The 22179-nt window shown below is 39.4% G+C and overlaps 3 protein-coding genes across 3 annotated transcripts in view; 1 reads left to right on the forward strand and 2 right to left on the reverse strand.

Moving 5' to 3' along the window:
* Nucleotides 1–782: 782 nt before the first annotated feature.
* Nucleotides 783–4046, reverse strand: atp5mj (ATP synthase membrane subunit j). Its single transcript, XM_007888258.2, has 4 exons — nt 3930–4046; nt 3407–3530; nt 1801–1821; nt 783–939 (listed from the first exon to the last, which is right to left on the reverse strand). The coding sequence occupies exons 2-4, from the start codon at nt 3528–3530 to the stop codon at nt 914–916; spliced, it is 171 nt and encodes a 56-aa protein (XP_007886449.1). The 5' UTR covers nt 3930–4046; the 3' UTR covers nt 783–913.
* Nucleotides 4047–5063: 1017 nt separating this feature from the next.
* Nucleotides 5064–22179, forward strand: part of tdrd9 (tudor domain containing 9) — a 40274-nt gene continuing 23158 nt past the window's right edge. The window contains exons 1-9 of the mRNA XM_007888260.2: nt 5064–5290; nt 15718–15827; nt 16562–16713; nt 17784–18005; nt 18843–18965; nt 19947–20027; nt 20819–20983; nt 21579–21682; nt 21864–21913. Of these exons, the coding sequence (XP_007886451.1) occupies nt 5100–5290; nt 15718–15827; nt 16562–16713; nt 17784–18005; nt 18843–18965; nt 19947–20027; nt 20819–20983; nt 21579–21682; nt 21864–21913 (1198 nt within the window). The 5' untranslated portion in view covers nt 5064–5099. The remainder of the gene's footprint in view (nt 5291–15717; nt 15828–16561; nt 16714–17783; nt 18006–18842; nt 18966–19946; nt 20028–20818; nt 20984–21578; nt 21683–21863; nt 21914–22179) is intronic.
* rd3l (RD3 like) lies at nt 6647–10411 on the reverse strand. The gene is made up of 2 exons (XM_042338071.1): nt 10072–10411; nt 6647–7318 (listed from the first exon to the last, which is right to left on the reverse strand). The coding sequence occupies exons 1-2, from the start codon at nt 10368–10370 to the stop codon at nt 7000–7002; spliced, it is 618 nt and encodes a 205-aa protein (XP_042194005.1). The 5' UTR covers nt 10371–10411; the 3' UTR covers nt 6647–6999.

The following is a 22179-nucleotide window of genomic DNA, read 5'->3' on the forward strand; positions in this document are numbered from 1 at the left end:
ACCATTGGCAGTCGGGCCTTCAGCCTCTCTGCCCCACCCTCTGGAACTCTGATCCCCATTCCCTTTGCCTTGCTCCCTCGCTTACCTCCTTCATAGCACGCCTCAAGACTCTCCTCTTTGACCATGCCTTCGGTTACCCTCTCTGCCTCCCACCCTGATCCTCCCCGCTCGAGTCCTAAACCCTGACAGTTCAGCACCTTGGGACATCCTCCTGATTTGAAAAGAGCTTTACAAATGTAATTTTGTATTGTATTGCATGTGGTTTCTATTACAAAGCCAAATATTGCATATTTTACTGATCTCTAAAATGTTTTCACTCAATTATGACAGAAATTTCAGAGAGAAAAATGTTCAAGGTTATCTGGAAAACATTGCCCTGCTCTGAATAATCATCAACATTTTTGGGGGCAGAAATTCAGTTTGAAGGAGTTTTTAAGTTCATGGAATGGAAGTTATTAAAATATACCTGCTGTTTGTAACCTTTTTCTCAACTCTGGGCTAACAATATGACAGAAGATGGTGGCACAAGGTCAGAAAGGGAGTTTTTAAAGTGGATCCATTTTTAATTGATCCAAAAATGTAAAGTGAGCAGGAGTGAAACCAAAGCCACTGCTCATATGTTGAAACATACAGCAAACCTTGGTGGTTTTCTTCATTGATTTGTGCAACAAAAAAAAACTCAAAACATGTTCAAAAGAGTACAATCATACAACTGTGTTAAAAGTGGCTTCAGACCAATCCGAAGAACCATTTCTATAACCATAACAAATATAACTTTCACATCTGCAACACTCAAATTTTATTCCTTCCATTACACAAATTGCATACTCCAAGATGACATTCAATCTTCTGCAGCCTGATATCTTCCCGGTGATTCACATGATTTTAGCCTAGGTGGTCGACCTCGGTGTAATCAATGGTGTGCTTGATTAGTGGGTGCTAGTAGGAGAGAAAAAATTTGAAAAGTCAAGCCCACCTCATTATGAATAAGTAATTTAATGAGCCTTACCAATAGCTTATCTATTGACTACCTTGTTGTGTCTGGACACTGGACTGGCTGAGATCACCTGGGGTTATATACACGAAAGAAAGCTACATGTGTTATTTTTTTAGAAATACATGCCTATTGTGTGAGGCGGGAGGGGTGGGGGATGCAGGCTGAGAGAGGGTGGGAAGAGATGAGCGTGTCTGTCCTCCCCCCAACATGGCTGCAGAGACTTGAATTTCTAAACCGAAAGGGACACATCTGAATTGGATGCAAATAGCTTCAGTGGAGATTCATAGTTCACATTTGGAAATAGATATGTTTTAAACACCTCGTTATTCAATTTCAAGTGCTAAATGCAATAGAGTAGAACCCTTTTATAGGATTCACTTGTAAGGGGTGGACTCCCAACATTTACTTACACAAAAAATCCAAAGTTCAACTGCCATCTCAACGGCACTTCAAATGCCATTTGGCATGCAGGAAGACAAAATGACCAACTTCTGGGTCATCAGGTTGTTGCCAATGTCACTTTAGACATACTGAGTGGGCCTTCTGAAGAGCCAATGGTGTTGGCCATCTTTCTGTGTTCATTCATAGAGAATGCAAAGTGTCCCGTTTTAATGCTGATTTGCATTTTATAGACCCCACAACTACCACATTATAATGCACATTATTCAAGATTTAATGAAAGCTTAGCCTCAATATATTATTGAAAGTCACATAAAAAGGTCTCTACAAGTTTGATTGAGGGTGTTCACAGCAATAGTGCATTTCATAAATACAATGAAATGTTAAAAATAACAAGTACTTACTGCTTTTTACAGCTTTCTTACCTGCAAGAAAATAAATACCATATTAGTGTAGTTTAAAACTGAAATCTCTACGCACAACAAATGGTAAATGAGGTACATAAATCACAATAACATCAAACTTCAAATCAATCACATTATTTCAGGCCTTAATAGTGAGAATGGATATAGATAATCCTTAAAGCAAACTTTCTTCAAGTTGATCCAATGTATCACAGAATTAAGAATGTATGATACTTGAATAACTTCAACATTAACATTCCTGAAAATAAAATGTTGAAATTAATAAGATTTACTGAAGGACTGTGAGGAGGGAAGGATTTCCTGCATATTTATATGAAAAATAATGAACTTTTTCTTTCTCAAACTAGCAAAACATTAAAAGTTTAGTCTAATACTTCTTTCACATCTCAGTTATTCTACAAAAGGTTTCATCAGCAATCCATGGATCATTTAACCTTCAAGGTGTGAGTTCACTGGGAAGTAATTAACAACACAACTACCACTACTAATTTTCATTTACATAGGCCTTTCACACAGGAAGACTATCTCATAACTCTTTACAAAGAGTGAGAATCAGATTAGTGACTTCAAAAAGTGGGCTAAGACTGTAACCATTTTTTTCTCATAAAGTCTGCATATTTGGATATCTGCAAGTTTGTATTATAATTATTTTAGTGTTTACTCAAAAGTACTCATGAAAATTCCATAATATATACACACATGTATATGTATATATATAAAAACATATATCCAGTATATATATACACACACACACACACCTGAGCTCATAGTATGTTGCAGTACCATCTAATGTTAGACTGGCAATGCACTTTTCAATTCTCCATTTGGAGAATGTGAGCTATAACAAGTGGAGATCGCAGCAACTCATAGGTTTGAAAAATTACTGAGAACCTCATTACTTTATGAATCTTAAAGTAATTATGCAGAGAGGGAAACTGCCAGAGATCTCAATTTCTGCAGCAAGGTGGGAAAATCAATTCTACAAAGGTTCCCATTCTTCATATTGCGATTCTCCCACAAAATACACAGCCAATTTGATTTACAATATTTCCTGTGAAGCGCTTTGAGAGACATCTGAACGATATAAGGCGTTATATCAAATGCATGGACTATTATTATGATTACTATGCAGCAATCTCAGTGAATATGTGAACACTGGACTTCCAGTGGACTGGAGTGCAATGCCTTCCACAATTAAATAGCCTGCTGACAATCACTGTCTAATTTCACACATTAAGAAAAGACAGCTTAGTTAAGATATTTAGGGTTCCGGCACCTCTGAACAGAATTTTATAAAAATCAGCATCTTCTGGAGAGGAGAGGGGTTTATTCACTTTACAGTGTGTTCTGTGAAGCGCTTTGGGACGTCCTCCCGACGTGAAAAGCGCTCTATCAAAATGCAAGGGTTATTATTATTATTATTATTATTGACATACAAGTCCCAGATGNAAAAAAAACCGGGGGTACGAAATGTCACAAATCGAAAACCCTACAAACGTATTAACGATCGCACATTATTCAACAGAAACGAGAAGCTGCAAATACGTAAAGAAAGACACTTTCGCACTTCTTTGCGGATACCCACCGCCATATGACAACTTGTAGTAGAGGAAGGTCATGATGGCTATACCAGGCCATATCTCCGGGTAGGCGCGAGTATAATAAGGCTTCATTCTGGTCCACCACTCGGAAATAGCTCGACTCACCATCTGTGGGGACAGAACCACAGCTCAGGAGCTCAAGAAAAAAAAGATGACAAGAGCCGACACTTGTCATGACGGGAAAGGTATTCAAAAAATGATTTTTTTTAAAAAAAATTATATAAAAAATACGCGGACCCAAATTTACTCATCAATGTGTGAGCGACACTTAACCACTCACATGCTCCTCCCCCCCCCTTCCCCTTCCCCACACACACCTGTATCCCGTGATACCGGGAAGCCCCGAGCCGCCCGCCCGCCCGCCCCGCGAACTGACACAAGGCCCGACCGTGCCCACACCTGCGTCTGAACCGGACTTGAAGAGGGAAAACGAGCGATTCGCTCACCCTCTGAACACCGCGCTGCCCGTTCCGCGGCTTATGTCAGCGAAAGGGAGCAGTAACTCACGCTGTTTCGCCCGGGGATCCGCTGCGGCTAAAGGAAGGTCACCACCGGTCGAGGCTGAACAAGGACTCTGCGATGTACAACGCCGACGATCGTCGACGGGACGCAAGAGCTTTCAGTCCCAAGAACTGGCATCCAGGGAGAACCCCCCACAGCGCCACCTACCGGCAGCACCGACACTCCCGCAATGCACGAACCCCCCCAAGCCTCCAATTTTAATGCTGCTTTGCGCCTCTGTAACAATAATAATTTGATCACGCAATCCATGACAGTTTGCGGGGCACCGCTACGCGAAATTGGCTGCCGCGTTTCGCCCACAAGATACACAGTCATTTCACTTTACAGTATATTCTGTGAAACGCTTTGAGACATTTCAAAGACATGATAAGGTGCCGTATCAAATGCAAGGATTATTATTATTATTATTATTATCATTATATCAGAAGGTGCCACTCTTCATTTTCACTTAAAAAAAACACAACTTGGATTTCTTGGATCCAACCACATGAACCGCAATGGTCCCTACTTTCTGGAACCTCCACCACACCTCTTCCTTCGCTTTCTTCAAGATTCGTCTCAAGACCTTCCTCTTCGAGTGTGCCTTTGGTCATCTTCCCACCCACCACCTCCTCTTTGTCCCCAACTCGGATGCAAGCGCTGGACTATCCAGCGCCTTGGAGCGTGCACCCGACGTGAAAGACGCGATAATTAAATGCAATCTGTCGTTGTAGTTGTTGAGAATGTTGTTGGCTCAACCGTAGAAGAGAGAAGACAGAAGTGGCTGGGAACAGGAGACTGATCAGGCAGCATCCATGGAGAGAGGAAAGTGAATTCACGTTTCAGGTCAATGACCTTTGATCAGACCCTTTTGGGTAGGTCATCGACCTCATTCATTCACTTTCCCCTCGCCACACGTGCTGCCTGACCTTTGCTCCGTGTTCCCAGCTTTTATTTCTGCTTTTATTTCAGATTTCCAGCGTCTGCAGTATATAGATTACGCCATTCACTCAACGAGCGATTAAGATACAGTGGTGCAGCCACCACGCGTGCGCAGTATACACCGCCACTTGGGCGCTCAAAACCGCGCGTGCGCACGCGCAGCAGCCGCGCGTCGAAGTCCTCGCGCTCTCTCCGACGGTTTGATCGACCGACCGTTGGTCCTGACGGTTCAAAATGATTAGGAACCTGACGGTGCAGCAGATCAATGACTGGTTCACCATCGGCAAACGCATCAGCAATGCCGAGCGACTGGAAGGAAAGACCGCTTCTTCGGCCGACGTGGGAGCCTCCCGCGCGACTCTCGACGAACCGAGCAGCCGTGAGGCGACGGCGGCGGCTCCACCACCACCACCACCACCGAACCGGTGAGCTTCACCGGGAGCGTGTCACCCAACCGCAGGGTCGGGCCCGAGACCAACTGCGCTTCCGGTGGCGGACAGGGAACCCAACCGCCTTTGAAGAGGGGAGACTTGATAGCCGGGGAGACATCTTCCCCCCCTCCCGCTCTCCTTCCTCTCCCGCCCCACCCACACGGTGTAAAATGGATTCCGAACAACCGCTGAAGTATTCCCACATTTCTCCCATATGTGGTTGTTTCCCAATAAACCACACATGGTTTCAGTTGTCCCTCCCCTCGTTTAAGGAGATAACCGAAGTTAATTTCGGGGGATTTCTCGGTTGAAACAGATCATCCTCAACCCCCCCCACCCACCACACCACCACACACACACACACACAAGCAACCAACTAACTTCAGGTACTAATGAAGCTATTGCCAAAACACCTGATCTTACCATTTTTTTTAAAAAAAGAAAAAGGCAGTCGGAGAATGTAGATTCACTAGAATTTGGGGCACGTGCTTCTGATTGCTAACAGCACGAGCCTGACAACTGGGAGGGAGGCCAAGTGGTGACTCCCTTGAGCTGGCCTGGCTCTTAACGCTTTGCTCTCAGCGGTCTCGGTTTAATGTTATCTGAAATTAGGCAAGAATGGTGCCTTCAGGTCCCCTCTCAACTCTCTACCCCCTCACTCACTCCCTCCCTCCCCTCCCCTCCCCCTGACCATTTCCCCCCCTGCTCGGGTCCTGGCCCAACTGTCCAGCGCCTTGGGACGTCCTCCCGACGTGAAAGGCGCTCTATAAATGGAATCTTGTTGTTGTTGTTGTTGTTGTACAACCCTTTGGGTGGAGTGTGCACACAATTTCTGACGCCCCACGCCCGTGCATAGGTGGCATGCGGAGACTTCGATGCACTTGAGCGTGGTAATGATGGACCAGACACCGAGCTGATCCAGAATGAACCACTGTGAACGTGGTATTGTTTGGAAATGTGAAACGTGGTGCCGGTCATGTTCCAAAAAGTGTTATTCCATGTTCCAATTGCTAAGTGTATCTGTGGTCACTATTTGCTTTTGCGTGCCAGACAATGTTGGATCAGGAGCTGGCTGTTTTGGAGTTTGTGTGTTCAAATGAGGCACCCCACAGTACTTTCTGCCACAAGGAACGTTCAATATTTTGGAATCTTAAAAGACTTGCTTGCGACTTTAATGATCTAAGTTAATTCCGAAGATACTGCAGTTTGTAGAATAGCTTGCACAAATAATTCATTTGTACTCTTGGGGCGGGGGGGGGAATCTAAATGTTTCACAGGTGCGCGTTGAGATACATGTACAGACCACACGCATTGTGAATGTTATAGTTTTACTAATTTTTAATCTATTGCTTCTCCATTACTGATAAATTACATACTACATATTATTACTTATTTGTAGACAAAAAATCCTGTTCCCTTTCCCCTTGTGAAAGTCTCAGTGGAGCAGTCACCTCTTGTGGTTGTCCGTATAGATGAGGTGCTTCTAGACATCTGCCAATGCCACCCTGAAGCTGGTCACTGAAAATGAATGGCAGCAGCTTGGAAAGTATTCTTCATTGGGTCAAGAGGTGCCTTATCTCTGTTCAGGGTCACTTCCCAACAGAATTGCTGATATTCAGATGAATCACTGTACTGGGGTGAAATCAGACTTTTGATGCTGGTGAATTGGTGTTCCACTGCACTATTGCATTGCCAAACTATTATTATTCATTGTAAGCATTAGCGGAAGGATAGTATTGTGGAAGATTCCAAATTTTTTGCACTGCAGTTGGATACACATTGTGCAGACTTTTATCAACATAACTGGAAATAGTTGGGATCTCTTCTTTGTTTTCTGAAATCCGGTTGGAACTTTTACTCGATAGTCTAAATGTTAACATGTGTTTTTTAATCCATTGTTGAATGACTGTTCTTTGACGCTCGTCCTCTTCAGCAGTGTCAATAAATTCCTGCAGAACTTGCTTAAAAATATTGATGATTTGCTGAGGTACAGGCTCAGCATCTGCCCAAACTTCTCGAATCCTGTGTAAATGGGCAAATAAAAACAGTTAATGCAGTATGCAGTTTCTAACAGCAGTCTATCAGGGGCAAAATCAATTGAGAAATAAAAAGGCATTGCTGTCTAATATATGTATTATATATTTTAAAAAGTCTATTTCTGTAGGAAATTGCATCAGTTAATTTATCTAGTAATAACTTAAATTATGCCCAGATCTTTTTCTTGCCTTTGGCATTGACACATTAATTCATTAACTATGCCAAAACTGTAGTGTTTAGAATCATGTGATAACTCCATTGACATTATAGGATTTATGATTATTATTTTCACTTTACAGATTAAAAACTTTTGCATTGCTTTATTCAAAGTTTACTTAAGAAGGTAGGCAGGTTATCTGCTCCTAGGTCTCTGTTAGTGTTATACAATTGATTGATCAGGACCTATCAAAATCATACAGAACCACTCGATGGCTCAGTCCCTTAAAGCACCAACGTTTGACCTCTACAGATTATGGATTATCGCTTTGAAAGATTCTGAGTGAACTTCCATATGAAATAATTGTAACTGCTCAGTTAATTAATCTAGTGAATAGCTTGTTGAACTATTCAGACTGTTAAGTCCTTGATTCAATCCCTGATTTGTGTTGACTAATAATAATAAATCTATGCATTTGATATAACACCTTATCACATCATTGTGACATCCCAAAATGTTTCACAGGATATAGTGTCGTGGTGTGAAGGGATTATGTGGGCAAACGCAAAATAGCAAATTTGAGCCAGTGTGACATGAGACATTTGACCTCGACAGGTTGCTAAACATCAAAATTCAGATATTATTACTGTCAATTTGGTTGAGGCTCCTTGAAGGGATCCTAGCATTTGTATAAGTGTACGTTATTTACAAAGAAGAAAAAAGATTTCAGTGCCTTCATCAACAACAACAAGATTACATTTGTAATGTCAGGAGGACGTCCCAAGGCGCTGGAAGGTGAACAGCATTTCAGACCTGAGCTGGGGTCAGGGAGGGAGAAGGGAAGGGGATTGACCGATGGCATGATCGAAGAGCAGGGTTTTGAGGCAGGACTTGAAGGAGACTAAGGAGGGGGTGAGGCAATGATTGGGGGATGGAATTCCAGATGTTGGGGGCAGAGTGGCCGAAGGCTCTCCCGCCAGTGGTTGGGTGGGTTGGGGGATGTGGAGCAGACGGGAGCCGGCTGAGCAGAGGGAGCGGGTGGGTTGGTAGGGGGTTAGGAGGACGCAGAGGTATGGTGGGGGGAGGCTATGGAGGGCTTTGTAGGTGAGGATCAGGATCTTGAACTGGATCCTCTGAAGGATAGGGAGCCAATGGAGTCGGGCTAGAATGGGGGAGATGGGGTCATGGAGTTTGGTGCGGGAGAGGACACAGGCTACATAGTTCTGGATTATCTGCACTCTGTGGAGTGAGGAGATGGGAAGGCCGACAAGTAGGGCATTTGCATAGTCAAGCCTGGAGGTGATGAAGGCATGAACAAGAGTTTCAGTGGCCTGAGGGGTGAGGTAGTGGCGGAGTCGGGCAATGTTATGGAGGTGAGACAAGGCAGAGCAGGTCATGGCTTGGATGTGGGGAAGAAAAACAGTTGAGGGTCGAACAAGACACCTAGGTTCCTGACTGGCTTGGTGAGTTGAAGTGTGCAACCATGGAGGTTGATGCTGCCAGAGCCTGAGGTACAGAGGTGCTGGAGTGAGACAATCAGGAGGGCCTCAGTCTTCACATTCAACTGTAAGAAATTTGCCCTCATCCAGGACTTGATATCTGACAGGCAGTCTGTCAGGACAGCAGTGGTCCTAGAGTTGAGAAAGATAGAGTTGGGTGTCATCCGCATACATATGGAAGTTGACCCCATGTCTGCGGATGATGTCACCAAGGGGGAGCATGTAGATATTAAACAGGAGAGGGCCAAGGACAGAGCCCCGGGGGACGCCAGACGTGACAGTGCAGGGGCTGGAGGAGAAACCAAAAGAGAGTTCAAATGAGAGTTCAGAGAATTGGAGAGCAAAACCTGTGGCTTTTTGTTAATAGAAGGGTCCTTTTCATTGTAATGAAATTCCAGCACAAAATGTGTACCTTTTGCCAGATGAAAGCTCTAAATATTATGCTAGTTTTGCACATGTGAAGGATAATTACCATTAAATGCTGGTGGCTAATTATTTAATTTAAAGGTGCTAGACAAGGCACATTAAAAAGACATGCCTTTGGCTGCTAAGAACAATTTGCTTACTCAAAATGTGATATTATCCATATACAGATTAACTGGAGTTTAAAATAATTAATCGTACCAATGATGAAAGCCTAGTGTGATGGTACAGCCATTAATGCTTCAAATTGTTTTAATATGGAGTGATAGGGAACAGGCAAAGTACGTACCTATGATTGTCAAGCCACCTTCTCTTATATACAGCGATTTTTGATATCAGTTGTGCTTTAAGGGTTAGCACTTAATCAAAGCAAAATGCTTTCCCATTTGTGGGGATGGGGGGGGTAGGGTTGAAAGGTGAATTATCCTAGACAGCTATTGAATACCTCATTGCTGGCAGATCAAGGGTAGTTTTGGCAACAGCAGGAAAACCTATTCCTTGCTTGATGTCTGTCTGTTAAGTGGGACATTGAAGCCTTAGAAACTGGGGTGGTAAAAAAAAATTTAGACAAATCATTCCTCATCCTTATAATAAGTTGATAATGTTTCAAGGATTAATAACATATGGAATAAACTTATTAATTTAAAATAAAGACTCACTTGTACAGCACAATCTCAGTATCCATTGGGTGAATTTTGGAACACAGAAGTTGTAGCTGACTTTGTTCTTCAGGTGAAGTGCATGGTTTCAGACTCTGAGAGTTTTTCACCCAGTTACAAATTTTGCCAGTTTCCTGGATTTTCTGTTCATCTGTTGACATGTTGGCCAATCTTTGACATTCTTTTATTTGCAATGCTAATTCCATCATCAGAGGTTCAGTTGCCTTTTCCGATCTTAGTTTTTGGATGGGACTGTGAGATTCATTCCTTGACCATTTCATCCATTCAAACAAAGACATTCTGTAATTCAAATGAAAGTAAAGAACATATTTTATTGTATTAAAATTAACACATCAATTTAGAATTAGAGTATTTGGGATGTTAATGGAATCCATGCACACAAAATAGGTTTCTTGCCAAAGTGACAATTCTTTTTGTGTGATTCCTACAGTGAGTGTTGGTAGGCTGTTTGACTGGGGAAAGGGAGAGTGGGGGATAGGGAAGAGAAAAGTAATATCTGGGTTGAGCCTTGTATGACGTTAACAAGTGCCTTTCCTTCAAGGTCACTGGTTAGTAATTAGGAGGAGGAAGCCTGATGAATGTTCCCTTTTCCAGCTTAGGGCATTGAGATCAGTCGCGGTACTCAATGCAGCCCCAAATTCAGTTACTCAGTACAGACTGGAGATTATTGTGTCTGAATGGCTTAGTTTCATTTTGGACAATAAGTTTACCAGCTTATTATTGAAATAAGATATGTTTGTTGTTGAAGTTATATGATTTATTGGATCCTTGGTATCTCAAAGATTTATTGAAATTCAAAGGGTATAAAGGTGATCAATTCAGGGTTCTATTGCTGCTAATCTCGGTTTGGCTGTATGAAGGTGATCTTGAAATGTGTAAAATGACATCCTTTTCTATTTACTTTCCCTCTCTGGGAAGTGACTGCCCTCAGGGCCCGTCGAAATGAATATAATTTACTAAAATCTGCCAAAAGTTTCATTTTGCAAGGTAGGGAGAGAGAACACTTTGTAGAATTAGTACCATATAAAATGGTACCACCACATTTATCCTTAATTACAACAATAAAACTTGCATTTATATAGCGCCCTTCACGCGGGGTAGTGTCCCGGAGCACTTGGTTAATACTTTAGCGCTTAATTATACTTTAGTCTGAATTTGTCTGCTTCAATGATGTCTGTCGTGGTAATTTTATCAACTTCGATTGTCACTGAATAATATGAATACTCAAAATAGCTTACCTTTTTAATTTGTCTCTGACAAGCAAAATGTCTTGAAAGATGTTACTAATCAGAGTCTTCTGTATAAAGCAGGAAGAATTATCACCGTTGTTGACCGATAGCTTCCAGTTAACAACCTTTTCAAGGGAATAAAAATCTTGTTCTGTTGAAAAATAACTTGGTCCTTGCTGCCTATACCATTTGGTACTTCCAAGTCATTGAAAGAAATGTGAATTCTGAACTCATTTCAGCCCCTGAGCCATGATCTGTAGACCTACGTGCAAGACTTCTTGTGAGGTTTTTGTTGTTGTGGAGAGCGTTATTGCTAGCAAGTGAATTGGAAGTGAATGTGTGTGTCATACAATAATGAAGCATAATGGGCACAGATGTGCCCACAGGGACAGCAGCTTTATTCAGTTTGTTTCAGCTTTTCCATCTTGAGTCACTGAACTTTCAAACCTGACTTTAGATATATTTTAGCATTAAGGATATTCGACATAGTCATGTCTAAATTATGAGTTCAAAAGTGAATGAGAATGACAGTTTTACATTCAAAACCTATATATGTTTTTAAAAGGTTAAAACATATACATATATGATGTATTGACATCTAGCACAGGCACGATTTTATGCAAGTTGGAAAAACAAATTGTAAAAAAAGGTAGAAGACATGATGAGATGCCAGTGACTTCCAGTGACTGATATTGTTAAATATCAGAATATTTTGTTAATCTCAATACTGAATATTTTCTGAGTCTATTTTCCATTATTAGTCACAACTATATTTGTTTGAAGTTTGGATTAATTCTTCTGGAATTTATTCAACTATTTAAAGTTTCCATTCATGTTCTTCTTTCTCTTCCATTATGATGAGGCGTGGCAGGCTTTTGTCACGAGGTATGATAGTAATCTAGCCCAAAATTGTTTAACCATTCTTTAACCTCTTCCCCCTTCCCAATGGCAAGTAACATGGTTTATTTTTGTGGTGTGTTAAAGTGGCAGTTGTGTGTACTCTGCTTGTGTATTTAAGTATTTAAAAGAAGCTAATTCCCTCCTTGCTTGTGTTAGTACAGTATATTGGTATACATAGAGTTGAATTTCATGAACTAAGTTGACATTAATTTATCTTTTTGTGCTCCTTTCATGATATTCCCCAGAGTGAGATCAGATACTGCAAGATGTTCTTGTCTAATGGTGCAGCTCTTATACTTCTGGAGTCCTGTAGCTCAGTGGTTAGAGCACTCGCTTTGCAAGCGAGAGACCTGAGTTCAATTCCAGACAGGTCAGGGCGAAACCTTGGGCAAGTTTCCTTATATCTAGCTCTCATATCTAGTGAGCTGTGACAAGAATACCTCTCCACTCCTGTGTTGATTTTTCTCATTAAACTCATTTGTGAATTTTGTTGGTTTATATCTTTATTTCGTTGGGATCTGACTAGCAGACCAGCAATTATGTATGGAAGTAATTAACCTACTGAATAGGATTGAATCAAATTGCACTTCGTCATGTAATATCAGACCTGTAGTACATTTTTGTAAGGAGAACGTCTGACATTTAGAAATTGGATATAGATCAGATTTCATTGAGGTTTTAGTGTTTTACATTTATCTTTCCAAAGGCAGATTGATTTAAGATTATTTTTGTGACATTGATAAAGACTCTAAATATAGGAAAGATTTAATCTGACCTTCAAAATGTATTTTTTAAAATAAGTCTGGGTGAATTCAATTCAAATAAGTAGGCCCTTGAGCACTCATTATGATTTTCTTCCACAATTCAATGTCACTGAATCAAGTGAAAGCCAAGAGAGATGTACTGCTATTTATGGAAAATGTTAGACAAACATTTTCTCTGCAAAGGTCTAGAATGCCCTGAAATACCCCTACGTTCAGCAGTGCAAGTGTCTTAGTGTTCATTGTATTTGCCTGAAGCTAATTCTAAAAATTTCAGTCCGCAAATGCTGCCTAAAGACATCGTGAAAGCATCTGACCTGAATTTGTAAATCAGTGTTGCGCACTTTTAATGCAGTTCCTTCTAGTACTGAATATGTAGCCCTAGGTGACAGAAAATTCAAAGTGAACAGGAAAATTAGAATGCACTCGCTCGTGTGTTTTGTGTTTGTGAGAGGCAAGTTAAATGAATACCTTTTTTCTTTAACTAAACTGTACATTTGTTGTTTCTTATGTTTGTAAGTGTGTATCTAGATAAAAGATTATAGAGATTGTGATTGCCTTGGTCAAATATAATCTAAGTGGCTGCATTGTCTTTAAGATTTGGACATATATTCCCTCCAATTGTATCAAACTGGGTCATTTACTTTTTAAGTGGAGTAATTTTAGTCTTCTTCAAATGGATATACTACTTCTAAGAATATTGGTTTTAAATGAGTGGAATGAAAGAAATTATTCCTGTTTCTTCTTCATTCCTGATTAAGATGATCATAGTGGATAATGGACACAAAGGCAATTTAGATAGTTTAGAAGTATCAATTGCAGACATTTTACTGTTAATTTCCTATTTATGGTCCATGGTTATAGCAGCATTATTAAAATGGTTAAGAGTATTCTGCTACAAGGAAGAAATTAAGCCCTTTGTTATTGCAGGTGAAAAGTGATACTGCATTCTCATGGTAAAGGGCTGAAAATAACAACTAAAGAGAAGTACGGATTCTGGGATTGAGATGATAAATCATTCTTCTACAAATTTTGGAAGTTGACTTCGTAACTGCCTTTGTCAGCCTTGGAATTTCCACTACTGGATGTGCTCCTCTATATAAAACATTCAAACACATATTCAAATGATACTTTGTCTTTTAATATTAAACTTGGAATACAGCACATTTAGTGTGTATAAAAAAAATTGGTGCTGAAAAAAGCTTTGCATAAAATGTACTACGTCGAATGAAATTAGCTGTTGGGAGAAAGACGGATGCAGAATAAGTGCGGAAGGTGGGTCTGATGTGGTCTAAGAGAAATGTTTTATTCACTGTTAAACTTTGGCACTTGAGCTCGGTGTTGTTTTGCGTTGGGTTTGTTTTTATTCAAAAGGCTCAATTTTCTGTTGATTGAAGTTTGCACTCTCTCTTACTCCTGCTGACAGTTAACATTAATCCCTCTCCCCAAAAAATAATAAAACAATAATAATTTGGTCGCTCAATCCACGACTGTTTGCAGGACACTACTGTGCGTAATTGGCCGCTGCATTTTGCCCATAAAATATACTTTCAACTCACTTTACAGTATATACTGTGAAGTGCTTTGAGACGTCTCGAAGACGTGATGAGGCACTATATCAAATGCACGGATTATTATTATTAAAATACAAACAGAATCACTCCAAGGATATTCAGTGAATGTGAAAGGCAGTTGTCTGAGTGCAAATGCTTCAGTGTCAGCACAAGGAAGATCTGTTTGCTGTAATTGGAACTGATAATAATTTTACTTTGGAATAATTGAACTGTCAGCATTAATCATGTTCCAACAAAAACTGTTTCTCATGGGATTCTACATTTTGTTATATAATAGCCTTCAGACAAGTTTGTAGCAAATACCAATAAATTAAAATGGTCAGACGTTATGGGAGTCCAGCATGACCTACTTGAACTTTCTTCCTGAGTTGTTTTGTGATGTTTGCAATTTCAAGAAGACTTATTACAAGATGGAAAAGCTAAAACAAACTGAATAAAGCTACTGTCCCTGTGGGCACATCTGTGGGCCCAACCTGTTCCATAAAACATAATTGTTTCAGTTTATAACTTTGCATCTACTACCATATATAATAATAAAATTAGTGTACTGTACATGTCTTATCTCGTAAGGTATATTAATATATTTTATGAAAATGCCATTTCACCTACATCTCTTTCCACCTTCTGTTATTTTTTGTTGATCATTGTGTTAATACTGCTCTTAGTACCTTTTGCGCAGCATTCATCTTAATGCAGTGAATCTTGCTGTCTGACTGTTCAAGTGGGCTTTCATCTGATTTGTACTGGATATTGAGAGGAGTATAAAGGCTTCTATGTAAAAATCCTCAATATTGTCAATCAATCTATATTGCAAAGAACACAGTTGAAATTGGTTTAAAATGGCAAAAAAAAGTTGTATCTCTTTCCTCTGCTGCTATGTAGTTCAATTTGTGCCTATTCACTTTCTGTGCATTTAGAGGATATTCAATGTGGTACCACTCTGGTACACTGTAATGCTATCTCAAATCATTGTTTTAATTTATATTGGAAGACTTCCAGTATTGTGCAACATGTCCTACAATACTGACATTTTTGTTTTTAGTAATGCTTTGTTTATAAAGCTAAATAAATGGTGATGTTGGAAACGTATCTTTTTGGAATTATGAATAAAGTAATAAAGTGAAAAGAGTTGTTTTTGCAGCAGTAATGTTTTTTTTCCAGTCAAGAAATAAAAGGCCATTTGAGCCAGGCTGAATACGCAAAGGATTCTGGAAATCAAGAAAAGCAAGAACTTGTACAGACCTCACACCAGGAGCCTGTTTCTGAAGCAGGTATAATAACAAGAGTTAACTGCAAATGTGTGAAATCCTTACCAATTTGTGATGTGCTTTAATGCATAAGTGTTGCAATACACTTATCATTGTTTCATTAAAATGGTATTGACTGATTTATCTCTGTATTATCAGTCTTTGCTCCAGTTAAGAAAATGCCTTTAAAAATGCTTCAAATGAACTGAGCCCGAGCAGAGTGGGGAACAGGGAGGTAGGAGTTAGGTGATTGAAGGCACAGTCAGAAAGAGATTTTTCCAAGGGTTTTATATCCAAGAGGGAGTGTGCGAGGTAAAGAGAATTAGAGTGAGAATTCCAGAGAATGTGGCCAAAGTGGCTAAAAGCTTAGGTTGAAGGTTGAAGCAGACCTGAGGTTGGGGATTTAGAGGAGTAGGACTATGGGACATAGCGTGGAGCAGGGGTGGAGGCTTTTGAAAGTTAGAATGAGGATTTTACAGTTAGGGAGTCAGTGGAGTCTGGTGAAGATGGGTGGTTGGAGATTGGTATGGAAAAAGGTATGGGCTGCAGAGTTCGGGATGATATGGAGCTTGTGGAACTTTGAGCTGGGAAGGCTGCACGAAAGGCATTGGAGAAATTCAAATCTGGAAGGTGTGAATGTGTTTCTGCTGCATTGGGGTTAGATAGGGTGGAGATAGAGTAATATATAATAAAATAGTTTAAACTTTGACTTTGATTTCAAAATAGAGGCATGTTGTTATTAGATATCTCTTTCCCAGGGACAAACAGCAGCCTATTGGAAAAGATTGATGGGGAAGATCTTCCCACCAGTTTCCCTGTCATTCCGCCCAGACCTGTCAACACTATATTAAGTACAGAAAGAGCAAACTACAGATACCAAGAATTGCCAATTAGTAAACATAGGGAACAGGTAGGAACCGCCCGCTCCTCTTTTTGGTGACTATTCTTGTTATTTTGCCACCAAGGACGTTAATAATAATCCTTGCATTTGATATAAACCCATGATGAATAAGTGGGTCTAATTGGATGAAACCTTTCATGATGTAATCTGCATTTTGATTCACAACTCATTCCCTTTGGTCCATTTGATCTCATCCTTTCAAAATATCCGCCCGCCTGTTTTCCCGTTATAGCATCACTGATTAAAATCATGTAATAAAACAAAGTTAGCCACAAGGCAAAATAAAGTTTTGCAGGTCTGCAAACTAATCCTAAATTCATCCCAATAATTCTATGTTGAATTGGATGGTAACTGATTGCAAATAATATTGATTTGTTGTATGCTATTACACAAATTGAGTGACAATGGGTAATGCTGCCGTATAGTTGCTGATGCAATAAGGAAAAATATAAATGTATACTAAGCCAGTATAAGACGAGTAATTCACCAATATCTGATTACATAGAAGTAACTTTTGCAAATTTATGTGGAACATTTAACTTTTTTATGACTTTCGAAATCCTAAAAGCCCATTGTGTGGTGTAAGCACAGTGTAAGGGCGAAACGTTAGGGTCACTTTACAGTATATTCTGTGAAACACTTTGAGACATCTCAAAGATGTGATAAGGCGCTATATCAAATGCAAGCATCCAAGTAACCATAACTTATATAAATGATGTAATCATTACAGATAACTACGGAATAGCATGGGATTAATAATCTAGCCAGTGAATGTTGCTTTCAGATTTTACTTTAAAAATACTGTACATTCTGAAATTCAGCATGCCAACTCCATCTTGTGGCTGTTGTGTGCAAAGCAGTGGTAGGTTTGTGAATTGTGACAAATAATTCAAGTTCAAACAATATGCCACTAGTGTGCATTGAATATGTTATATACTGCTAGATTATTCTCCAGTTTGGTAGAGATTTCAACTATGTCTAAAAATCAGTTCCAGTAATGTGTAACTTTCAAGTTTATGCACATGAAGAAAAGTTTGTGTACATGACAATTAATTTGAGATTTTATTTTGTGTTTCCAGTTAGTTAATCTCATCGAAAACAATTCAGTAGTGATTGTGCGAGGGGTTACCGGCAGCGGTAAGAGTACGCAACTACCTCAATACATTTTAGACCACTACTGCAAAACCTCTTCCTACTGTAAGATTGTAGTAACGCAGCCACGGAAGATTGGAGCAATCAGCATTGCGCGCTGGATTTGTAGAGAACGTCGTTTGTCTTTAGGAGGATTGGTTGGGTATCAGGTACAGCGAAATGCACATTTGTACATATTACATTGTATTTTATGTTTTTTTTAAAAAAGCCTTCTGCTTAGAAAAAATCTTTGAAGCTTTATTCTGAGACTGATATACAAAAGATTGACTCATGTGTAAAAAGTATGATTTAAAAAAAAATCTGTCCTATGTTGTTTTTAGTGTCTGGCTATCCTTGAGTGAACAGTGATTTGTGAACCCCCACAACTTATACATTTGATATGAATTAATGCGTGTGATTTTTTTTGTTAATATCTGAAATGTTTGCAAATATCTAGTTTGATGATTGATTAGAAATGTGGATTTCATTCATTCTGTATCAGTCCAGCAGTATGGCATTTTTTAGCAAAATGATACCCGACTAGAGTGAAGGCAGACTGTGGAAGCAATTTTCATTCCATCCAATTCAGCTTGCCTTGCTAAGATTGTTTAAAAGCTACAGTTTATGTTGTATTTTAAATTTAGGTTCAATTTAGACACTAATTACATTATGGAATTAATGTTAAACAACTACAAATGTGGCCTCTTCTACGCATTGGATTGTTTCAGAAATTGATTATCCATACAGGAAAACAAACTTAAATGATTACTATTTTAAATGCTTAACTACTGTTGTGGTATTTTTAAAGACTGCTTTTATATTATAAAATATAGAAACTAGTTTGTCTCATTACATTTTGACTTGATACTGGCCATTTCTCATGTACAGCCATATGCATAGTGTAAGGTAATGATCTAGAAGCCTTTGGTGTGTCTTGTTTAGATACCATGGTCAATTATTTACAAATATTATCTTGATTAATTGATGTTTCTTTTTTTTGAATTAAGGTTGGTTTAGAAAAAGAAACTACCACGGATACACAACTATTTTATGTTACAACAGGGATTCTACTCCATAAAATTGTCAGTGCAAAGTGCCTGACTGAATTTACGCACATCTTCATTGATGAAGTAGGCTACTTCTCATGTTATTGACCCACTAGTAAAAGTTACTTACATTGGAATTCTGGGCAACAACAATTTACATCTGCATAGCACCTTTCACGTCGGGAGGATGTCCCAAGGGATTTAGACCTGAGCAGGAGGTTGAGCTCGGGAGAGGTGGAGGGCAGGGAGGATAGGGGTAGGAGGATGACCCAAGGTGCAGTCCAAAGATGAGGGTCTTGAGATGTGGCTTGAAGGAGCAAGGATTTCCTGTGATGGATTTCCAAAGGGTGGGGGCAGAGAGGCCGAAAGTCCGACTACCAATGGTGAGTTGGGCTGGGCGTGGGATATGGAGCAGCCTGCTGAGCGGAGTGAATGGACAAGTCTATATGTCGTTAGCTGGTCACACAGGTAAAGGGAGCAAGGCAATGGAGGGCTTTGAAGGCAAGGATGAGGATTTTGAACTCTATCCTCTGGGGGATGGGGATACAGTGGAGTCGGGTGAAGGTGGCGGTGATAGGGTCACAGAGCCTAGTTCGGGAAAGGACACGAGCTGCAGAGTTCTGAATGATCTGCAGCTTATGGAGGGAAGAGTTGGGAAGGCCAACAAGCAGGGAATTGATGTAATCAAGCCTAAATGTAACAAATGCATGGATGAGGGTCTTGGCCTGAGGAGAGTGGCAGTGGCAGACCCAGTTGATGTTGCGCAGATGGGGGAAGGCAGAATGAGTTATGGCACAGATGTGGGGTAGAAAGGACAGTTGAGGGTCAAACAAGAAACAAATTATATTATACCATTGTTCCTTTTTCCCTCTATGACTTTGGACTACCCTTTGTTTAAGATAAACTTTCCTGCACATATTTTGACATCTGTTTTAATCATACCTCATGGATGTACACTATGTGATAGGCAAAGTGACATCTGTTGTCTCCAACATTGAACCATGCTGACCTGTCTGCTAGCAGAAGGTAATTACTTTTGTGCCTACCTATTTTTCCCCTTTGTAGGTCCACGAACGTACAGAAGAAATGGATTTTTTGTTGCTCGTTGTCCGCAAACTTCTGCGTACAAATTCAAGATTTATTAAGGTGAATAGCAGATGCGTTTTAAGCATGTATTTTACTAATGAGATAAATTTCTGTCATTACTTTAATCTGCACTATTTAATTCAAAAGCATAGGACATTATTATGTTGCAGTCAGTGTGCATGTTATAAATGGAATGACTGAGAAGCTATAAGTCTCAGAAGACAGCAAGATGGTTGTTGTGGGAAAATGTTCTCATATTGGTCGCTAAGGGGTGCTATTCTAAAATTAGATTGAAGCAGATGAAGATAATTTCTAATATGGATCTAACTGCTAAACATAATTTGAGAATGCTTGTGACTGATAACTGAATGCTAGAATTGTATTTCCCAACCTGACATTCTTTCCGTTTACCGGAAATCTAACTTGGGTAAAACTTCAAATCACTTCCTGCACAACATTTTATGAATTGGTTAGAAAAAATATTCAACACTTAGTACTCAATAGCATATGTAAAGTAAAGGACTTGCATTACATCGCCCATTATGTTGAAATGTCTCAAAGTGCTTCACAAACAAATGCTGTTAAGTGGTCTCCAACCTATACTGTACCGTTCTGTCAGGTGAAGAGGGCTGCTAGGATAGTAAGTTGTATAGTGATGAAAAAGTAAGAGCTTTGCTTACAAATACAGACATGACACTTTACAGTAACATCTTGTGATGCGCTTTGAGATGTTTGGATAGTGTAAACAGGCACTATATCAAATGCAAAGTTAATTATTTTATGTATAGGTTCTCAATTTAGTTTCTGATTTGAAGTGGCCTTGAAAGTTATTAATTCTCAAATTGTCATAGGTAATCCTGATGTCCGCGACAATCAATTGTGAGGAATTTGCAGATTACTTTGCAGTACCATTCCGAAACAGTTTTACCCCTGCTTATATATTTGAGGTGGATGGAGCCCCACATAATGTTGAAGAATATTATCTTGATGATCTCAAAAGACTTGCTCGTTTCCAGGTATGGTTGGAAAAAAGAACTTTTCAATAAAGGGAATATATTTTCTTTTTCGATTGGTATATTTAATATTGCAGCACATGCAGTGCTTAGTTTTGTTTTCTGATCGTTTTAGGAATAGATTTACAACTTTATCGCTCTATAGATACATTGGGTAGGCACATAATATGCAGACAGATCTGAGCATCACTTATCCTTTTCTGCATTTCATAGAGTTTGATTTGAATTCACTTCACTCCTTGAAGTTTTAGGGTATCTCCTAGAAAGTGCTGATACTTAATGGTAATGAGAATTTACTATGAGCTGATTAGTGATTAGGAGAGCTCGGGTGGTTTGTTTACAGACAGTTGAGGTGATTTTTTTTCCTTTACTCAATTCAAGATTTGACATGGGTAATGGACAATAATTCTTGCTGCATTCATACCATTAATTTATGTTATGGAAAAGTTGGGGAAATAATGGCAACACCAATAGAGCTTTGATATTTTGGGGATATGAATGGTTATGGATTGGGTAATGAAAGATGGATAATCTGAGGCACTTAAATTGCTCTATTTTGGTACTCTTCTATTGAATCTGTTTTTTCACATAATCCTAGGTACCACCTTTGTTTTCTAATGAGCCAGTAATCAGCTCAGAGATTTATAAAATAGCTGAGGTGCTGATCCTAAACTTTGATGAGATGGAAAATAAAGAACAAGGGTAAGTGACCTGCAAGACATAATTGAAGTGCTTGAAAAGATCAACTGCTTTATTTTGGACAATTAAATGCATACCTATTCATACAGCATTACATATAACATTCCTCAGAAAACAAATTGTTTAGATATAAAACTTTGTATGAAATATTTAATCTTGAATTTGATTATTTCTATTGCAATAGATTATCAGGATTGCCTTTGGATTGTGGCAGTGTCTTAATATTTTTACCAGGTAATCTTTAAAAGTTACGTAGAACTATTTCAAAAAAGAGATCTGATTAATCATAGCAATGTTCAACTTAACTCTACTTTTTTCCAAAGCTACTATAAATTTTCAGTTAGTTGAAGTGAAACTAATTTATGTAATCTCAATCTTGACCCTATCTGGTTTCCTGGTTTAGATAAATCTTAGGTCAAAGTGAGTAAACCATAGAATTGCCAATATCGTTGGTACTAATTTGAGGGGTTATTTAGAGGGGATGACTTGTGTGAATAATG

The sequence above is a fragment of the Callorhinchus milii genome, unplaced genomic scaffold (assembly GCF_018977255.1).
Source record: "Callorhinchus milii isolate IMCB2004 unplaced genomic scaffold, IMCB_Cmil_1.0 Scaffold9, whole genome shotgun sequence".
Taxonomy (NCBI): Eukaryota; Metazoa; Chordata; class Chondrichthyes; order Chimaeriformes; family Callorhinchidae; genus Callorhinchus; species Callorhinchus milii.